This window comes from Tyto alba, unplaced genomic scaffold (assembly GCF_018691265.1).
Source record: "Tyto alba isolate M040663 unplaced genomic scaffold, T.alba_DEE_v4.0 Super-Scaffold_46, whole genome shotgun sequence".
NCBI classification, from domain to species: domain Eukaryota; kingdom Metazoa; phylum Chordata; class Aves; order Strigiformes; family Tytonidae; genus Tyto; species Tyto alba.
In genome coordinates, this window is record NW_024881322.1 from 17,008,497 (window position 1) to 17,031,059 (window position 22,563).

General features: G+C 39.8%; 1 protein-coding gene across 1 annotated transcript in view; it reads left to right on the forward strand.

Moving 5' to 3' along the window:
* Positions 1–289: 289 nt before the first annotated feature.
* Positions 290–22,563, forward strand: part of CNTNAP2 (contactin associated protein 2) — a 1,392,626-nt gene continuing 1,370,352 nt past the window's right edge. Inside the window, exon 1 of the mRNA XM_042806379.1 lies at positions 290–1,071. Coding sequence (XP_042662313.1) covers positions 975–1,071 — 97 coding nt within the window. The 5' untranslated portion in view covers positions 290–974. The remainder of the gene's footprint in view (positions 1,072–22,563) is intronic.

Here is a 22,563-nt window from a genome sequence, read left to right on the forward strand (position 1 = left end):
CGCGCTCCGCTCCGCACCGCTCCGCGCCCGGCGGCAGCACCGCTGACAGCGGCCCCGCCGGTCCCACCGCCCCCCCGGCCCCCCCGATCCCCCCTCCCGGCCCGGCAGGAGGGGACGAGCAGGCTGCTGGAGGCCGGGGGGGCGCAGAGGAAGGAGGAGGAGCTGGAGGAAGGGGAGGGGAGGGCTAGGGAGAGGATTTTCCCTTCTGCTGCTTTTTTTTTTTTTTTTTTTTTTTTTTTTTTTTTCTGGGAGGGGGAGGTTGCCGCTGCTCCTGGCAGCGTTTCCTCCTGCTGGAGGATGATGAATACATGAGGAGAGAGGCTCCGAGCCTGCTCTTGTGCTGCGGGAGTGTCTCTTCCTCCCTCTCTCCCCCTCGCCCCGTTCCCGTGTGGGTGTGTTTGGCTCCCCGGCTGCCTGTGCGTGCACACCGTGTAGATATATCCGAGCGGGGAGGTTATTGCCAGCTTCCCTCGGCAGCGCTGCGCTGGGCAGGAAGGAGGGCTCAGCTGCAGTGGGAGCATCAACAGCAGCATTAGCAGCACCAACAGCTTTTTCGCCGTTCTCCCTTCCTTTCATCTCCATCTCCCTTCCCTCCCTTCCCCACGCCCCCACCCCCCACGTCTTTTTGGGCATTGCTTTGTAAAATTTCTCTTCTACAATCTTTGTTATTTGATACTTCGTGGCTTTTTTTTTTTTTTTTTTTTTTTTTTATCTCCACCCTGAGAAGGAGGCATAGACACGCACACACACAAACACAGAGAAATAAGAGAAAGAAAAGTACCGGGACTTATCCTGCTGCTGCAAACCCAGAGATAGCAGACGAAGAGGGGTTTGGCTTCTACCCCAAGGTAAAGCCCAACCCCCTTTACCTCCTCACCACCTCCTCCGAGAAAGAGAGAGAGAAGGAGCCAAAGTGGAGAAAAGCAGGTCTTCTGCGGCTGGCCTTTGGAGTACAGGGAGCCGGGGAGTGAAGGATGGTTGTGGCTACCCGAGCTGGCTGCAGGGCAGCTCTCTTCCTCTGGATTTTCAGCAGCATGAGCTGCAGAGCCAGGACTGCTCTGCCTGCATCTCGTAAGTACCCTTCTCTAAGATATACAATTTTAGCTCTGCAAGAAGCCAGAGGGGAATTCCCACAACTCTGGAAGGTTGGTTATTTCTTCTCTGCTGGTGAATCCTGTGTTTGATTTTCTGCGTAGTTGGATGTGTATGTGTGCACTGTGGTTTAGTCCTGTTCTCAGTGCTCCCCATCAGGTCTTCCTTAGTGTAGATTATTTCAATGGTAGCTGATGTGGAAAGTTGAAAGACCTGCTCTATGATACAGTCGTGATTCTGCAATGGAGTCAGAGGGGGAAAGGAGTCAGATAGAAGCTGTTGAAAGTTTAGGGGTGGTTTCATGTTTGCTTGGGTTGGTTTGGTTTGTTTTTTCCCACCTTCCTCAGAAGGTATGCAGTTTGCATTTGTAAGTACTTCCACAGCTGTGTGAAGGAAAAGAGAAAATGTGAGCATTTTCCATAACTAGAGTTTTATCGAGCAGCAGCAAGAGAAAATTTTGCTTCATTTTAAGAGGAAAGAATGATGGTGAGTTGATGAGAGGGAACTCAGCCAGGACAGCTTTTCTTGAGAGTGAAGTTTTGCTTCCCATAATAAAATGAGCAAAGGTATTTTAGAGGAGGCCAGCAACTGCCCCCCTAGGGAGGCAGAAATAGTGGAGAAATCATCAAGCATCTGCCGAAATGCTGAACTTTGGACTGGAGGAGTGCAGGTCACCTATACAGGACCCAATTCTGCTATTGGTGTCAAAATGACAGTGTACTCATTGATTTCAATGGATCAAATATTTAACATTGCACTTAGGTATAGTTTCCAGCAAAACATTTGCAGGTAGATGTCAGTGTTAAGTATTTAGTTGTTTCTCTTCAGAGAGACCATGTAAAGCATTTGCCATTTGGGAAGTATTTTTGAAATGCATACTGAAATGAAGCAGTGCATTTTTATAGAATCATCAAAAATAGACACTACTGTTGACTTCCTCTGCTGTTTGTAGAGGAAAGAAATGTCCTGAGATGTTACAGATAGATGTGTTGGGATTGTGTGTATGTGCATGGGAGCTGATTCTACTGACCAAGCAGGGAATTGTCTTGGAATGTAATAGATCTCTACTGCAGTATATACTATGTGGATCATTATATTTATTTATTTGTTTCTTTGGAGGAGGACTGAACAATGCAATGATTAGGGAAGTGGAGCACTGCTATACTTTCTCAGTGGGTTTCTATCTGTTACCATCTGATACCTATTGAAAAATAAATCAGTGTTGCTGTTCCAGGGATTTGCTTACACTTAGACATTTATTTGCATGTCAACAGAAAATGTACAGCAGTGTCTGCATTGTATCTAAGTCTCAGAGGCTATAGGATGTTCAGTTATTTTTCTGCCTCTGACTGAGGAGAAATATTGATCTTGAGGTTTACTGCTTAGTTTTGACCAGCTATCTAATTTTTCTTCTGAATATTATTGCTTCATGGTCATCTCTCAGGCTCTGCATAACAGGAATATACAGGGGGGAAAAAAAAGATTTATGATTTAGGTTGTCAGAAATCTGTTTTTGGAAAACAAAGTTCCCTATACTGCTTTTCTATAATAGGATTTCTGAGCTTTTCCTTTGGTCGTTCAGTAGTTCATGGCTGTAGTTTAACATGAAAATGACCAGCAGTGGGTTACTTGATTACCCAGCAAACAAGTCTTTAACTTTTCAGAGAAGTTAGTTGAGAAGTTAATGATTGTAGTAACATCACTGTAACCAGGAATTCCATGAATAAAGGATATATATAATCTTAATTACAATTTGCTCATATACATTTGCATCTTGACAATTTTTTTTTCAGATATTCAAAATTTCTTTATATTAATTCACCTTCCAAGAGCTTATACAATACGGTCCTTATGGAGTGTATAGCATTTCATTTCTGACTCACTTCTAAAAGTGAAAGTGGAGCTAGATTTGTTTACTAGGAACAGAAATATAGCTAGAAGTACACATCATCCTTAAAATCAGTGTTCACATTGCAGTACATGCTTAAAATTCTTGTAAAGACATGCGGGTGCTTGGGAAGTGGTACAGTAGGAACTCAAGTGCTGTGTCACAGTGTTTTGGTGCGCCACTTAACTGGTTATTCCGTTGCACGCTATGGTATACAGACTGGTCACTATGCTGTATTTTCTGGGATTTTTTTGTCACTGTGTATGCAACTGGTTGTGAATGGCATTGGGGAGTTTTGTTCTCCTTTGACAAGAGAATGCAATTTTTAATCTCTTTTTTTTTTTTTTTTTTTTTTTTTTTATCTCATCAGTTGCTTTTGAACATCATATTGGGAATACTTCTGAAAGAATTAAAAATTGTGTGAAATTCAACTCTGATGTAAAACTGATTTCTAACTACATTTTTTTTTCTCCTCTGTTGCTGCTTTATGATTTAACTTTGAAGTCACTGACAAAAAAATAATTTATTCTCTACAGTATTTTTTACTAAGTATGTAAGATTCATGGTGTGCAGTGAATTATGAATCCCTATATGTGAGCTTGCTAGTCAGTATTTTCTTACAGTATGCTTGTGCTGACAGAAAAAGATACAGTTTTCAGAAAGAATAGAATGGGACATCACTTATGCCAATATACTGCATCTCAAATTTTTGTTTACTTTGCAAAATCAGTAAATCTATCTCTGTCATTAAAATGATGTGTCTCGGTAATACTGATTCAGAAGTGATCCCGTTGAAAGCTTTGCATTTCATTCAGTTTTATCTCAAGATGAAGTGAGTGTTGAAAACCATTCTTATAGTACAGTAAACATACACTATGATACAGTATCATACACACTAATACTCAGATCTTACTGTAAATTCTATTCGTAGTCACGTTTTTCATCTCTTGGCAATAAATTCTTCATATTACTGCATTATTTTTTTTCGAATAAGCATAGAGGGATCAAAACACTCTTAACTTCTGGAATGAAGGCTAATGAACAGCTCAACCAGGAGAGGTCATCACAAGATAAAAAGTAACATGGAAAATACAAATTTAGTGCTTTACAGTCTTTTACATGGCTTAAAGATGGAATGACAAGAATGACTACGGATAGGCTAACTTTCACTTGTGTTCTTATAAAAAAACACACAAAGCAGCGACCTTGTCTTCTTAATAAGAATATTAAGGGGATTCATTGTAGCATCATTCTGCTTCTCTATGAAAGCAACTCACTTAAAAAGTAATTGTCTTTCACAACTAGGTTTTATTTCTGGTTGTGTCTGTTTATGCACAGTGCAAACCTGATCAGCACAGGATTCTTAAAACTTCTAGTTCTAATACTTTTCATGCTTTTGCAGTAGGTCCCATACCACTGCTGAAGTTGAAGTTTAACCCCATTTTACAATATTTGATGCAGAAATAAAATGAGGGGCAGGTATAGAAAATTATTAAGATTTGTGTATAAGCAAAAATATGCATCTTTTAGCTTTGACTGCATAGCACCCAGACTTTCCTTAATAGCTTGTGTAAGTGAAAAAAGTATTAAAATAGTGTAATGTCCCTTTGAAAGAGCAAGGCATTGTACAAGAAACTTATTTTAGGAGTTCTGGGCTATATAGAATTAGAGAATCTGTCCTTCCAGTTCATGGTGCTTGAATGTCGGGTATGTGGGGATGTCATATATTCTATTAGATTCACATTCAAGAATAGTTCTCTTCCAGATAATTTTTCAGACACAATGGTATTTTGTGAAATCTGGTCAATTCCAGTTGTGTTTCTGTTACATCTGATTAACATTTCTTAGTTTAGGTCCTGTTGCCTGGATGTAAACTCAGAAATCCCACAGAATTTAGTTTTAAGTATACAAAATCATTTTCATGTAGGTTTAACACTGAATAATTTTTCTTACACCTGAGTGTCAAAGCACTTACAAATATACTATACTTTTATACTGAGGGCCTAAGTTTCCTTTAAGACCATAGGATTTAATAACATTAAACATATACTTCCTTTTTTCTCTCTTTTAGAACACTTTAGATATTAATTAGACAAAAATTTACATCCATCATTTATAATACTACTGTTATTTAAGGTGCTATACATCACTACGTAATAAAATTAATATACAACAGGTAAACAACAGTTTGTTAATTGTTTATTATTTAACAATATTGAACTGAGTTACTTGGTGATTTTTTATATGAATGTGCTTTTCCTAGAACAATATGTTACCTTATGTTAATGAAATAGTAATAAATAGTCTGATGTCATTTCCAAATTGCTGACAGCATCTAGTTCCTGTGTTGGTGCTGAAAAGCTGAATTTTCAAAGACCTTAACTTCTGTGTATGCAACATCACACACGGCCTGATTGAAGGCATCCAGTCTATATACAGAAAGTCTGATTCAAAGGTTGATGTGGTCAGTGGGCATTGAATCAATTGCAAATGTCATTGAATTAATGTTTTAAAAACTGGGTTTTGCTTGGGTTCTTTTTGCTTTTCTCATGTTTTTAGTTTCTTTAATTTTTTTAAACTCTGGTGCAATAATATGGAATAAGACACAAAAAGTGCTTCAGTAAGTGATCCAGTCTGCAAGTAAGTTTGAAAGTGAAGTTAAAAACTCTGAATTGAAAACCCGTCTCTGTGAACACTGGCTGTTTCTTTTGTAAAGAGACGAGAAATATTTTCTGGTTATCTCTCATTTTTTTTACTCAGGGTAGTTTTAACACATTTGAAAGATGCAGTTGTGACAGGAAACTCTTTATATATTAATCAAACATTAGAAACTGTAGATCTACTTGGATAGCTCACATCACTATGGATCTGTGACAGACAGTAGGTTTTCCTATAGGAGTTCTTTAGGAATTTCAGCTTGAATCTCTAAATCTTATAAAGCATCAGATCTCATATTCAATGTTTAGTAATTATAGCAGAGTATTTAAGACTTTGTCATACTCTTAATGTTTGGGTCAATTACAAACTATGAACAAACTATGGGGGTTTTTTACATTTTTTTTTTTTTTCTACATATGCAGAAGCTGATCTGCATGTGAGCAATTTGACTCAGAGGTCAAACTTAAGATAACTAGTTAAATCTTGACATGTGTCACTGCCCATGTCTGTATTTCCTAAACGCCAATCATTCTCAGTCTTACAAAAGTACATGGACTTGCAAATGTGTTTCAGTCATTTCAGACAGAAAATACTAGAGAAGCAACATCAGTCTTCATCAGAGTGACTGAATGACTTAATTTTGTTAGTCTCCAAAATTTTAAAAAATAAATTTAGAATTATAACAGTGTTTAGAAAGAGATAATTTGATCAAGGCATGATTTCCAAAATACACATGAACATGGGATCCTTCTTTGAAAGATCAGGAAGATCTGTGAGACAAAGAATACAGTCTGGTACCTTGAGTCTTCTCCCACTGAAGGAAATAGTAGTTTTGCCACTGATTTTAAGAACTGTATGGTTACATTTTTGGTTAGTGGGAAGTTCATTATTCAGTCCATTGATATGAGATACTAGAAATGATTAAAAGGTTCTTCTGACTTCAGCCTTTGAACTAACATTGATTTTATCTGTATTACACTTCATTTATCCAGCTACTTTATTGACACTGCATAGGTAGATAATCTGAGACCACCAGATAACTGCAGAACATGTTAAATCTCTAAATTTGATGATGTAGGAAATGGCAGTAATAAGTAATTATTCTTTTGAGCCATTGTCGCAGTTTGAGCGTGGTCAGCAGCCAAGCACCACACAGCCATTCTCTCTCCCCCTTCTCTTCTGGCAAAGAGAAGGGACAGAGAGCCAGGCTTGGGGTTCAAGATAGGACTGGAATGGGGAAAAATCACACTTTATGATCACAAGCAAGAGGCAGACTCATTAGGGGAAGAATAAAAGAACATACACTTATTACAGACACTAACAACACATAACAGAGTAGGACAGTGAGAAGCATTGCCACATCTTGAGCACACCTTCCCCCCACCCCTCCCTTCTTCCCGGGCTCAGCTCTGCTCCCGATATCTCTACCTCCTCCCCCAGTGGCGCAGGGGCAGGGAATGGGGGGTGCAGTCAGTGCTGCTGCTTCTGCCATCTGCGGTGGGGGGAGCTTCTGGAACTTGTTCCCCCTGCTTCATCATGGTCCCCCTCTCATAGTCAACAGTCCTCCACAAACTTTCCTCCGACTGGATTCCCTCCCACGGCTGCAGCCCTTCCCGAGCTGCTCCGGCGTGGGACTCCCCTGCATGCTGCAATCCTCCCAGCGCTGAATTACAGCAGCGGGGCTGCCTGTTCCCACTAAGACCCCGGCCTTCTTCGGGCACAGAACCTTGATCATCCAGGCAAAAAAACACAGGCCATAAATCAGCTGTCTGACCCAGTGTAGATCTCCATGGGTGGCGGGGGGGGCCGCCCTCCTGTCTCACCACAGGATACAGGGAGGTCTCTGCTCCGGCACACCTCCCCCCTCCTTTCTTCCTCCGTTCCTCCACTGACCTTGGTGTTCATGCAGCTAGCAGCAACTCCTCCTCACCAGTCCCACTGCCTGTCACCACGTCCCTTCTTAAATACGTTATTGCAGAGGCGCAGCTGATGGGCTCAAGTTTTGGTGCAAGAGGTGGAGCTGACTTGGAGCTGGGGGAGCTTCGAGAAGCTTCTCACAGGGGACCACCCCTATAGCCCCCTCCCCTGCTACCAAAAAACTCCACCACTCACTCAACCCAGGACAGCCATTTGCAGCTCCAGCTTTTAACTATATCATAGATATATTAAAATATAGCTATAGTTACTGATATAACATATTAAGTTATAGATATATTAAAATATATCATAGATATATTAAAAGCATTACCAAGACTGATGTTTGACATTTAAAAAGAACTTGGGCACATCTAGGTTTTGATAGCTCTGCAGTTTTACAAGCAACTTTACAAAGTTGAGACCTTTCCTGCCTGAGAAAATGTCTCAGTATTCATGCACTGCTGTAGTAGCTGGCCATTTCGTATTTCTTCTTTAAGCTTGAACAACTGATAATTCAGAGCAGAAAAGGGTGTTGACATTCACATTTACCTCTTTCCTCTGCCCAAAAAGTCTAAAGATTTTTTGGCCCTACAATCTCCTATAGAGGTGGCTCTTTCAGATGTTTAACTTAAGTGGTCATGCTAAGCCACTGAAGGACTGAAAGATTTATTTACACTTTCAGTTCATAATTTGATGTTAATATTCACCAACATTTAAAATATTTATCAAATATTTTCTGTTCAGCTGTGTACACACTCCAAAACTATATTTTAAATAAATCAGTGACTAAGATCCACTCAAGATAGCTCGGAAGTTTGTTGCCGATTTTGCATTTGTATCAGTAAAAGCCCAGGTTGGGTTACAACTTGAAATGCGTAAATAACATAAGCAGCTAAAAATACTTTCTAGCAGCCAGGAAGCATTTGACCTACTATAGCCAAAGGATTTTCCATCCCACAAACAAATATTCTATTTTAGAATGAACATTTATTATTTGTTTAAGTCCCAGTTTAAAGGGAAAGTAACATTTTCTTGTAGAAATTTAATGACCTGTTTAGATATCTGTCTAAATAGAACATAAACGTTCTGTTTGGTTTTGTAAAACTGCTGTATCATTTAACATCTTGTAACCTTTGCTCAGGGAATTCATCCATGCACATGCTACATTTCCCTCTACTTCCTCTGTTTCTGCAATGTAGGAATTATATGCCTATAAGCATTTTTTTGAATCAAATCTAGAGGTGTGCCACTGTCCATTTTTTTTATCACCTAAGTGGTGATAAAGCCTTGGCTCTGTCTCTGATTGCTCAATCTTCTTGTATGCTTACACCGATATTTATTGTGAAGCCAATGAAAAACTGGAATTTAGAGGGAAGAAATACAGAAGATCATCAAATGAGCTGAGGAGACTGCAATGGTCCATCTTCATAAGGGGTAGCAGAAAGTCTGTGATGGAAAGTTCAGAGAAGAAAAGGAAGAATTACTGATATACCAAATGGAAGCTTAAAAGTATATGGGCTTAATGCAATGGGATGCAATAAAACAAGCAAGGGAATTGCAATATATTTTAGGTTTTTAGTCTTACATACTGGCTTTAAATGTCACTGGTGTAAAGTTCTTGAAAATCTGTTTGAAATGCAGTTAAATTAGGGTGTGATTTTACTCCCAGTTACTTTTATGGGAAGCAAGACTGTGTTTGGATAAAATCAAACCAACAAAAAAGAGAGTATTGAATTTACACCCTGTTGACCCAGGTTTCAAGTAGGTACTTTACTAAGATCTGTAGACTCTGCTCAGATTGTCAACGAGACATAGAAAAGGCTTGTACATGTTCTTTTCTTTTCCCTGAATACAGATAAAAATTCAAATATCTTAAAAAGATGAGGAAAAATTAAAAATAAGGAAAAATAATTTTAAAATATAATTAAAAATTAACATTAATGTCCTCCTTCCATTATTCTGGACCATGGGAAAAAAAAGAGGGGGTGGGGCGGCTGAAGAGAGGTAGTCTCCCATACAGTGACAGTAACATGTTTTCTTTCTGCTGAGGAATGGAGTCAGAGGGAGTAGCTTGTCCTGTCCACAGCATTAGCATTGCATTAGGAGAGGAGTGAGCTTCTGTGAGAAATGGAGTCAGAAGCATATCCTGCACAGGGCTGGCTCTGCTGGCTACGTGCTCCCAGGCTTCAGCAAGCTGTACTCTCTAATGTGTTTTCTTTTGGTTTTACATCCAAAAAAATTATGCTACTGGGCATACTGTCAAGTTGTGTGATGAATGTCCTACCTGCTTCTTCCCTGGTACGACCCAGCTGTTAGAAATGATAGCAGAATTCCCGATGGTGTTGAGACGGTATCCATTACAGTTCCAACCTTCTTCTAAAAACACACACCGCCAGACCACACACTCATTTGCTTCTGCTCTTAATTTATTTGCCATTTCTCACTTCATTAATCCTTTCTCATTAATCCTCTTACTCCCTGCTCTCTGCCCTCTCCCCACCCCTCCCTCCAGCAATAAACTGACTCTGCTGACTTCTGTTGGATTTTCATTGATTCATCACCATATTGAGTAATTTGGTGAGCCTGAAACTAAGGGAGATTGTCTTCATTGATTCCTGATTAATTCTTTCGTGTATGAAAGCTAGGTACACACATAATAACTCAATTGAAGTTGCTTCACCACTTAATTGCTGTGCCATAATCCTGGCATGTTAAATCAGATAATCAAATATTATGAATGAAGTTACGATTAATTTTTTCTAAAACCAATTATTAGAATATCATTATAAGGAATGCTTTAATTAACTCTGTTTATAATTATGCATAAAATATGCACTTTTAGATTTCAGGTCAGTGCAATGCACATATATTATACATATGGAAAAAAATTGTGTCAAAGGAACTCTGTGAGTGAATTATGGTCCCAAATCTACATATTCATATCTTATAAGGCCAAAAAGGATCACTAAAGCCAGCTACGGTGATATGGTAGGTTGTGCTAATATCTTCATCTCCTTTACACATCACAGAATCAGCAAACCACAGGATGGTTTGGGTTAGAAGGGACCTTAAAGCCCCCCCAGTCCCACCCCCCTTGCCCCGGGGCAGGGCCCCCTTCCCCCAGCCCAGGGTGCTCCCAGCCCCGTCCAACCTGGCCTTGAACCCTTCCAGGGAGGGGGCAGCCACAGCTGCTCTGGGCACCCTGGGCCAGAATTTCTTTCTTCTGTCTAATCTAAATCTACCTGCTTTTAGTTTGAAGCCAGTACCCCCATCATAGCACTACACACCCTGGTAAAAAGGCTTTCTCTATCTTTCTTGTAAGCCCCTTTTACATATGGGAAGTCTGTAATAAAGTTTCTCCAGAGCCTTCTTTTCTCCAGGATAAAAAACCCCAACTCTCTCAGCCTTTCTTTATGGAAGGGAGAAGCCCTCTGACCATTTGTGGTAGCCTCTTCTGGATCCACTGGAGCAGGTCCATGTCCCTCTGATGTTGGTAGGCCCCAGAGCTGGACACAGCACTGCAGGGAAGGAATCTCACAAGAGCAAAATAGAAGGGGTAAACCCCCAGTGCCCCCCCCCCCCAACCCACTGGCCACACTTCTTTTTATGCAGCCCATGGTGTGATTGGCTTTCTGGGATGCAAGCACATGTTGCTGGCTCATACCTAATTTTTCATCTGCCAATACCCCCAGGTCCTTCTCCGCAGGGCTGCTCTCAATTCCATTCATCACCCAGTCGGTAGAGCTACTGGGGATTGCCCTGACCCAGGTGTAGGACCTTACTCTTGGCCTTGATGAACTTCATGGGGGTCACATGGGACTACTCCTCAAGCCTGTCTAGGTCCCTCTGGATGACACCTCTTCCCTCAGGCGTATCAACTGCACCGCTCAACTTGGTGTAATCCACAAACTTGCTAAGGGTGTGCTCATTCCCACTGCCTATGTTGTTAATAAAGATATTTAACAGTACCTGTCCCAGTACAGACCCCTGAAGGACACTACTCATTACTGATCTCCATTTGGACATTGAGCCATTGACTGCATGGGCATGGCTATCCAGCTAATCCTTATCTATCTAACAGTCCATCCATCAAACCTATACCTCTTTAATTCAGAGACAAGGGTGTCGTGTGGATCTGTGTCAATGGCCTCACAAAAGTCCAGGTCGATTACATCAGTGGCTCTTCCTTTATCCACCAAGGCAGTTGCTTCATTGTAGAAAGCCATCAGATTTGCCAGGCACAATTTGTCCTTGGTGAAAACATGTTGGCTTCCTCTGATCACCTCTCTGTCATCCATATGCTTTGACATAGCTTCTAGGGGAATCTGTTCCATGATCTTCCCAGGCACAGAGGTGAGACTGACTGATTGGTAGTTCTCAAAGTATTAATTTTCACACTTTTTAAAAATGGGTGCAATGTGTCCTCTTTTCCAGTCACTGGGGACTTTGCTTGACTGTCATGACTTTTCAGATGTGATGGAGAGCATCTTAGCCACTACATCTTCCAAAACCCTCAGGACCCTGGAATGCATCTCATCAAGTCCCATGGACTTGTGTATGTTGAGATTTCTCAGATGGTCTTGAACCAGGTCTCCTACAGTGGGTGGACTTAATTTCTTCCGTCTCTGCCTCGAGATTCAAGGGCTTGAGAGATGTGGGGAATGCAACTGCCAGTGAATACTTGAGGAAAGAAATTTGTTGAGTACCTCACCCTTCTCCATGTCACTTGTTATCAGATGTGCTGTCTCATTTATCAGGGGGGTACACTTTCTTTTGTCTTCCTTTTCTGACTAACGTACCTATCAAGCTTTTGACAGATTTCCTCACAGCACTGAATGTCTCACTCTGGAACTATATTCTTTATCCTAGGTTTATGACTTTACACATGGCTACATTAAAATGCCTGATGTTTCCTTTCACCAGATGACCTAGATGTCCCAAGCTTGTGATATGTGTTAACGTCAATTTCAGGTCATCTTCCACTTCAAAGAGTATGCATTTTTCTGCAGTTCAGATAATAAAGATGCTAAATAACAAAGGGTTGAAAATCAGATTTCCGCTGGTTCTCACTGGAGATCACTAATTTCCTTTGTTACAGTTACATTTTGTGATATTTAGTGTGTCACATTTATAATAATTTTTTATCTTGGTTAAAACAGAGTGCACTGCCAATCAAATGCTTTCAGAATTTGAAATGCATGCTATTACAGTCTATGCAGAAACAGATATAAATGCATATATATGCAAATTTGATGATACAATTTTCTCATCTCAGCAAAAAAAAAAAAAACACCTTCAAAAATCAGAACAATTTGACAAAATCTATTTTTTATATGCACTAATTTGAGCTATTTTTATTTGCACTAATTACATTTACCTGCTTTAATTTTTTATTAATCAGGTTCTATTATTTTGTCTAGCAGCAGTGTTAGTTGAAGCAGCTTGTAATTATGCAGGTCATCTTCTTCAGTATCTACACACCGTACTTTCTTTCAGTCTTTTGGAATTTCCATGGTGTTTCAAGAGTTATTGAAAATCATCAATAGCAATGCTCAAAGACCTTCTCAGATACAGGTTGCCCTGCTGGTTTGAAACTGTCTAGCCTTGTTAGTGTCTATTCAACATCTTCCTCAGTTTTTATTTGAATGTAAATTGGTTTGTTGCCTCTTTGGGATTTGAGTATGCAGTCTTGTTTGTTTTCCTAACACTATATTTTTGTCTTTTTTACATGATTGGCAATTTCAACATTGTACATAGCAGTCCTTTTGCTCCTCATCTCCTCTCACCTCTTAAAAAAAACCAAACCAAAACAAAACAACCAAACCTGCTTTTTTTGTTTGTTTGTTTTCCTTTTTGGTTTTATTTTCCTTATGATTTCTGTGCATAGATAAATGAAGCCCTGTATCCTTTCCTTATAATTTTTCTATATTTGTTAGATTGTGATTTACAGAATCACATAATGGTTGAGGTTGACAGGGCTGCTGGAGGTTATCTTGCCTTGCTCAGGTAGGGTCACCTAGAGCAGGCTGACCAGGACTGTGTCCAGAGCAGAGAGCTCCATGTACTCAACAACCTCCCTGGTTCTTTCTCCTCTCCAAGTTGATACTCCACAACTTCCCTGGGCAACCTGTGCCAGTACTCAATCAGCATCACAGTGAAAAAGTTTTCCCTCATGTTCAGATGGAACCTCCTGTGTTTCAGTGAGCACCCATTGCCTAACAGGTTCCTGTCAGCCCATTTCTCCAGACTGCTGAGGTCCATCTGAATGACAGCATGACCTCTGACATATCAACCACTCCTCACAATTTTGTGTCCTCAGCAAACTTGATGAGGGTGAACATCATCCAGATCATTAACAAAGATGTTGAACAGGACTGGACCCAGTATTGACCCCAAGAGTACACTGCTCCAACTGAAATTCTGAGCCTGGCCATTCAGCCAGTTTTTAATCAAGTTCACTGTCTGCTCATGCAGTCCACACTTCATCAGCTTTTCTATAGCAATCTTATGGGACATAGTGTCAAAGGGCTTACCAAAGTCCAGGTAGACAATTAACTACTCTCCTGTCATCTACCAGGCCAGTCATTTCATCATAGGATTCTATCAGGTTGGTCAAGCATGATGTCCCCTTGGTGAAGCCATGCTGACTACTCCTGATGATTTTCTTGTCCTTAATGTGCCTGGAAAGGATTTCCAGGAGTAGCTGCTCCCTCACCTTCCCATGAGGCTGACAGGCCTGTAGTTCCCTGGGTCCTCCTTCTTGGCCTTCTTGAAGTTAGGAGTGACCTCTGCTTTCCTCCAGTCCTCAGGCAACTCTCTCAATCATTGTATGTGTTGCCAAGCATTTGCTAAAGTGTTTTTAAACAATTCCCATTCACAGTCAAGTTTTTCTGTTTGAACTCTTTAATCCTGAAGAGGTCTAGCTACTACTGCTACTAATATACTTAATAATGGGTTTATACTTCCATCAAGGAGCAACCAAAATATGTTACTAATACCAGAAACATATACACAGAAAATGTTTCTTTAGAAAAAGACCTAGAAGACCAGAACCAACCCTATCCAAGGCCAAACTCAGTAGATCATCTGTATTCAACTATGCATTTAAATAGGTGCTTTAAAATAAGCCCCTGAAGACATCCAGACATTCCTGAACAAGTCTTTGATAATGATAGATATTTTATTAAATTCTTGGTTGAAATGGACAACCATATACATAAACACATATTAAAACTAAAGTAAAAGACTACAAATGACTGTTAAGCTACAATTCTCATGACTGAATGATAGTATAATAGAAGTGTCAGATCACTATATTGTTGATGTCAATGACCCTAGATTTCAGTTATAAATTTATCATTATTAGAAGTTTTAATTCTGACCTATAAATTAAAATATTATATGCATATAATTATGTGTTAAAATATTTTATTTTAAAATATTTATTTTTGCTAGCCTGGAAATATACCTAATTTAAAAAAAAAAAACATAAATCAATGTCTTTGAAAGAGACCTTCGGACATGAGCGAGCAAATAGTCTTTCCATGTACACATGCATACAGACAATAAAGTTGTCTGAGTGAGTTTTGGTATATTGTTGGTAACAGATATAATGAAATTGCATGAAGTCCCTGTTGAATTGATGGCAGAATCTTTCAGGGAGTTACATAAAATTTTTGCTAAGTTTTGAGATTTTACATGCAATTCTATCTGGGACAGGGAATGTTCCTTATGGCAGTGATAGATTACTTAATACGTCCTCTAAATTTAATTTTAATTTGGCAAAAGGACAATAAAACCAGAATCGGGGAAAAAAGGCACGCGATACTTGTTTCTCATCCAGTGATGAATTTTGAACATGGTCTAATATTTGCAATATGTTTATTATAAGTAATTTTTAAATACCTGGGGTTGATTGAATATAGGTAGTATATCCTTTCCTTGTCTTACACATCCCGAAGTTCATTGGGGGAATAGCTGTCATGCAAAGATACAGGTATCTTTCAAATTCTTCAACTGAGCCTGGTCCACAGTTTCATAATTCTGCCCTGCCAGATCTTCAGATCAAAGGTGAGGTTATTTAATAAAGTACATAGTGGATACTTGATAATGTTAGATTCAAATGCATTTAGAGTCAGTCAGGCATGTAGGAAACAAGGCCTTCTGTGTTTGGGATCTGTTGTGTATAGGAAGAAGAAGAGAAACTTAAAGCATAATTTTTCTAAGCAGAAAGCCTTCGGTTCATTTGGAGTTGCAGAAGAGCCATGTGAGGACACAGTGTCCTGGCAGCAGTTCTTGGAGTAAGGTCTAGTAAGGTTTAGGGTGGTGCTTGTTTGGGGCAGTGTAAGGCAGCTGTTTGTTGATGTCTGGAATGTGGTTGTGAAGGGCTGCTCCTCACTGCAGCAGACGAGAGAAGCCCCGGGGTATCGCTGCTAGAGGAATGACTGCCTGAAAGTGCCTCATGACTGCAGGAGAACAGTCCAGTCTGCACAGAATGAGAGAGGACATATAGTTGTTACATGACAGTGACTTCACTGGATGGGCCAATGCATCAGACTATTCTTTTTAGACCATAAAGATGTTATGCTTTTGGGGGTTTTTTGCTTGTTTGTTTTTTGTTCTGGTGTAATTAAACACTTGCATAAATTTTATTATCAAAACCTTTTTATACATTTTAACTTCTCTCATACTAGTGTACAGCACCAGTAATTACACTGAATTCTGGCAAAGTTCCACTGCAGTTTTTTAGTGTATCAGATATGAGAATTTAGTGCAGTTTAATTATAGATTTCTCAGTTGTATTCCAGATATTTATCTCCAGTGGTTCTTTGAAATGACTCTTTCTGGTTTTCATATAAAACTATTTGTGATGAAAAAAATAGTCCTTACAGCTAAAAGGTTTAAAGTTGTCTAGCTTCTTTTTTGGTAATTTAAACTCGTAATATTTAACCATGCCAAGGCATTTAATTGAATGACAGAAGCTGGATCTTTATAATTAGAAATATTTCAAGTACCATAACATATTTTAGCACCTCGTTTATATCAGTCATCTTCTCTTTGAGGTTTAACATTGATCACAAAGTTATTTGCTGTGGCCATATCTTGCGTAGCTGAACACAGACATAACTTTGTGGCTGATACCAAAGATCTGTGTACTTCATTTTTATTATCTTTCTTGAGTTTTCCGGGTATCTCCCCTGTAATTGTCCTATTTAACTGAAATTCACACACACACAGTCATATATATATATATGAACTGTTTGGTACTACTAGACAGTGAAACTTTCAGAAAGAGAACCTTCATGAAGCAGACCTTTTTTTTTTTGTTAATAAAGCAGATCAAGCTAATATGGAAATATTGACAAGATACTGGCAAACTATCATGAATAGACCTGTGTAGACTAGACGTATGAGTAGATAATGAGCTACAGTTCTTTTTTAAAGTATAGCATTTTAAAGCACAATGTGTTTGATCAAAATATGTTTGCTGTTACTGCACAGTCGAATATATTAACAAAGACTGTTCACTTGAGCTAAAAATACATCCAAATAAAATTAGATTATAGATTATGCAACTCCTATATTCAACCCCTTAAAAATGGTACCAGAGATAAACCTCAACATTACATTGATGCAACAACAACCAACCAATCGTGTACCAAATGTTTCACAGAAATTATACTGTACATCAGCTGTCTTCTAACAGCCCACTTTTCATTTTAAATTATGATTACCCTCATCTGATTAGATTACAGGCTGTTGTGGTTTGAACTCAGAAGGCAACTGAGCACCACGCAGCTGCTCATTCCCCCCTTCCCCCCCAGCACTGAGAAGGAGAAAATAAGTCACGCTTAAGATTTGAGATAGGACAGAGAGGGATCAATCACCCATGATGGTCACGGGCGAAAGACAGGCTCATTAGGGGAAGAAAAAAAGAACATAAGTTCATTACAGACAGTCATAACAACACTTAACAGACAGAGTAGGACAGTGAGAAGCATTACCACATCTTGAGAACACCTTCTCCCCACCCCTCCCTTCTTCCCGGGCTCAGCTCTGCTCCCGATATCTCTGCCTCCTCCCCTCATGGGTGCAGGGGCAGGGAATGGGGGGTGCAGTCAGTGCTGCCGCTTCTGCCATCTTCGGTGGGGGCTGGGAGCAGGGAAAACTTCTGGAACTTGTTCCCCCTGCTTTAATGTGGTCCCCCTCTCATAGCCGACAGTCCTCCACAAACTTTCTCCAACTGGAGTCCCTCTCATGGGCTGCAGCCCTTCCCAAGCTGCTCCGGCATGGGACACCCTCGCATGCTGCAATCCTCCCAGCGCTGAACTACAACAGCGGGGGCTGCTTCTTCCCACAGGGTCCCGTCTGACTTCAGGCACAGTCACCTTAATTGTTCATTTGGGGTGCCCCGCAGGCCCTATATCAGTGCCTGCTCCACCGTAGATCTCCATGGGTGGCAGGGGGGGGCCGCCCTGCCGTCTCCCCACAGGGTACAGGGGGGTCTCTGCTCCGGCACACCTCCCCCCTCCTTTCTTCCCCCGTTCCTCCACTGACCTTGGTGTTTACGCAGCTGCCCCAACTCCTCCTCACACATCCTACTGCTCTTCACCACGTCCCTTCTTAAATACATTATGCCAGAGGCACAGCCACCATCGCTAATTGGCTCGGCTTTGGTGGAGAGGTGGGTCTGACTTGGGGCCAGGGGAGCTTTGAGAAGCCTCTCACAGGGGCCACCTTTGTGACCCCTCCCCTGATACCCGAAAACCTCACCACACTCAAACCCAGGCCACAGGCTGTGGAAGAAAGGTGCTACATTATGAATTCCATCCATGATTTCCATCATCTTTCTAATTTTTCCATGTGACATTATTAAGCAGCAGATTCTATGAGGCAGCACAGTGATTCTACTTTTTGGGATTTTAAATGGGAAATAATGCATTTCAGAAGAGTAGCTGTACATCAATTACACAAAACTCATTAGTAAAATTAGAGGGTGGTCCACTTTTTAAAATTTGTGTATGAACATCTTTTCCTGCTCCCTTAGAAATTCATGATGGTTTTCATTTTGTCTTTCCTATGTTTACTTCTTTGCTGCTGCATATTGTTAGGCTTCTAGTTGGTCAGATGGAATGGAGAAATGAAATGAACACAGTATTTTTGGTATAGAATGACTCAAACAATCATTGTAAATACACCTTTATTTTGCCATCAACTTGTTTCTTTCAGAAGATGACAAGTGCCTGTACAGTGCCTGTCAGAATGATGCTCTAGTCCATGACTGTAGATCATAGCTGCCCCATCAAATAACACCTTATGTATTGTAACAAAAAAGGACCCAGGTTTTGCCATCCTTATCCATATTAAGTGTTACCTACTGTGGCATTAGTTCCACTGCTCTCACAGGGTAATGTACTGGTCAACAGGGATCAAAATGGCATAATATATGAATAATTTCTTAATACAGTCCTTAGTATTGAAGCAGAGAGACTGTTTGCTATTCATGAATTAATGACTAAAAAGGAAAAATTTAGAAATTTTAAAAATGAAATCTTAAGTTTTGTTTTGTTGAATGGAGCTTGGAACAATATAAAAATAAAAAGTCCTGTTTGGTTTAATTAACTTGCTGTTGGAGCAGAGAAGTACACAGAGATGCAGGGACATGCTCTTCCAGGTGTGCAGCATTTTATGCTAATCTGATGCAAACTGGGCAGTTTTCCAAGCTAACAGGAGCTCCAGGGAGGTTTTTCCTCTTGTACCCCCATATTATCAGCTCCTGAGGAAGCTCTTGCAGTTAAACTGAGCCATGTCCTCTTGTGATTTAAGTAGTACTTTTGAGGTGCTGCAGGAGTGTTCCCATAGCCCATTTTCAAGCCCTACTCTTAGAAAGAATAGAATGAAGTAGTGTTCACTGAGCATCCTGAATTCATCATTAAGAGAAGCCATGTAATGTAAAATGAATTAGTTCTGGAATACAAATATAAAAATTATTGTTGGGAATGATATAGAAACAAGTGAAGGACAAAAATAGAATGTGTTTACTTAGCATTTGACTTCAAATAGAAAAAATGAAGAAAGGTAGAAATGTCTCTATATTTTCAGAATGAGACAATGTAATCTTTTGTAGAAACTAAAGAAAAGCCTTATGATTTATAAAAGATTTGGGGAGATTTGTGAATAAATGAGTAAAATCCAAAATGAAAAAAAAAAAAAAAAAGAAAGAAAAAGTGCAACTTGATTTTGTCTTTATTTTGGAGTAGTTTTGTTGTTTGTTTGTTTGTTTGTTTTTTTCCTTTTTTTTTTTTTTTTTTTTTTCCTGAAACATAGCCCTTTCTTTCCAAATTAAGGAAGTGGTTCTAGAATCCCAGTTCCTGTATTGTTCTGATTATAATGCTCTTTTTAACCCTTTGACTTTCCCCATTCCATAAAACTATTCTACTTTGAAACACTTCTATTCCTGGAGGTGATATGAATATGCTTTCTGAATGTTGCCCTCCAGGTGGCTGAAGAGGGAATGTGCCTCCTTTACATCATCGTGAAAACTACGGAGCTTTTGCTCTAGTTTTTCTTCCTTATGTATTTGTTTGTGGGTCATTGAACAAATAGAAGCTGAAAAAACATCAAACAGATCAAAAAAACAAAGCTGTGTTCAGAATGAGTCATTTAACTCCAGAACAAAGATCTACTCAGTGAAGCTGAGAAACATGTGAAAACGATGGCCTATTTTCGTTAGATACATACTTTGGAAATCTTCACTTTATTGCACTTTAAATAGCCCTCTTTTGTTTCTAAATGATAAAGGACCCCAGGATGGAATATGCCAGAGAGAGAAAGAAAGAAAATTTGACATAAGAGGCAGAGGGTAAACTTGTACAAGTAAAGAAATACTCAAGTTTTAGCTCTCCCTTGAGCCTGCCAGTCATTTACCATGTTGTTATTCTTCCATTGGGAAAATTTGGTACCAAGGATTCCCAGGCTTGTGAGATGTGATTTTCTTGAAAAATATGAGGAACAAGAGTGGAGTGGTCATAGTCGCCCAAATCATCCTTTCAGATGTGCAAGCATTTTCTAATGGTTTCTCTGTGAATTATGTTGAAAGTTTTCATTATACAGTAGGATATTGTTCAGTGCTCAGGCCTCTGCAGAAGGGCAGTGTTGCTGCTTTAGTCACTGCAGATGTTTGACTGCAATAAAGTGACTCTATTTCTCTCTGCTCAGAAGTGATATCCCTCTGTGTTCAGCAAAACTAAAATAAATTTTTAGTGCATAGCAGTCTCTCAGATTGTCTCAGTGTCAGTCACTATTAATCACTTTATATGGAGCCATGAAGACCATTCCTGTTGTCCTGCCAAGTGTGCTAAATGTGTCTCAGCACTGAATAAATGCCCAGTGAGAGGTTGATCACTTGCCTCCTGTTGGTTGGTGGTGAAACCATCACTGCCTTCTATGAAACTACCTGTGAAACTTTAATGGGTGATGTAGATGTCAAGCAAAGGGAAAGAGAAAAAGACGAAGATGTGATGGTCAGTGCACTGACAGAAATATGTTCCCTCTGCGCAGAAGCAGCTCTGCTTCTCGGTTGTGTAGGTGGGTCAGTTGGTATGAGGGTAGGTAGGTCAGTCAGACCAACACACAACCTCTACAGACCAAGGACTGTTGAAACACTGGTGCTGGTCCTTGTTGCAAGATACAAAGGAAGGGTATCACCGGTAAAAGACACACTGAAGTATGTTAACAATCTCAGAATTCTGGAGCCAGAGAGCACTTGGCAACAGATACTTGGATGATATCCTGTATATTACAAGATAGCAACAGGACCCTAATTTTTCTCAGTCCTCATTTTCATTTTTATCTTACTGATCTTGAGGAGCTTTCAGTAATTTCTCTTCTGCAACTTAACTACTTTTAATGTCTGACAAATGTTTCTGTTGCTGGGGGATAGCTTTTCCAAGAAAGCTGTAGGAATGATGGGAAACTGTTATGGACTTGCAGAGTGTGTGTACTATTTGCTTATGTCTGTCTGACTCACATTTGTGTTGAGCTTATGCTCTGTGTCAGTACAAGATTGATGAGGTACTGTAATGCTGATTCATACTGAATAAGCTGCTGATTTAATTGAGCACTGATGGACTAAATGGACATAATATCAGCATTAAAATGTAATTTTTTTGTTTATTTAAAAGTCACTTTGAGATTTGTTTTGTAGCCAGTTGCAATAATATTGTATACTATTCTATCTAACTGAAGTAGCAAGATTTTTCCTTGCCATCAAATTTTAATTGATAGTCCTAACATAATAAGTAGGATAATAGTACAAAGAAATAGAGAAGCGAGGAGTTGATAAGAAATTAAGCATTCAGATGGCTGGCAATGTTAAAGATAGATAGTAATTATCCTCCTCTGATAGTTATATGAAATCTGATTGATGTTTCTCTGAACAGAGTAAATGAAGCATGTTATTTTTCCTTTTTCTTTTGAAGTTATTTTGTATCGTGATTGTAAATTCCTAAGAGTCACTAGTGCACCGTACTGTGAATTAAAGGATAGTAGTTATGTTAACTTACTTTCTGCCTTCTCCTTTCCATCTGTCTGCACACATGCCATCTGTCCAAAACAGATTATGGACCACTGAAACTACTTTTCTCTGTTGTATGGACAGATAGGGATTGAAGAGCTGTGAGCTTTAAAACCTAACTGGTAGACAGGATCCTGCTTCTCCTCTTTCTTTATCTCCTTGCCTCCTCACCCTGCTGCTACTGAAGTATGTAACATCTCTCCCCGTCCCGTTTTGACCAGTTTATGTCCATCCATTTATCAACCAACTCCTTCTACTTCTGGTTCCGAAGGAATCATAAAATGGTTTGGGTTTGAAGGGACCTTTAAAGACCATTTGGTCCAACCACCCTGCCATGAACAGGTTGCTCCAAGCCCCGTCCAACCTGGCCTTGAACCCTTCCAGGGAGGGGGCAGCCACAGCTGCTCTGGGCACCCTGGGCCAGCGCCTCACC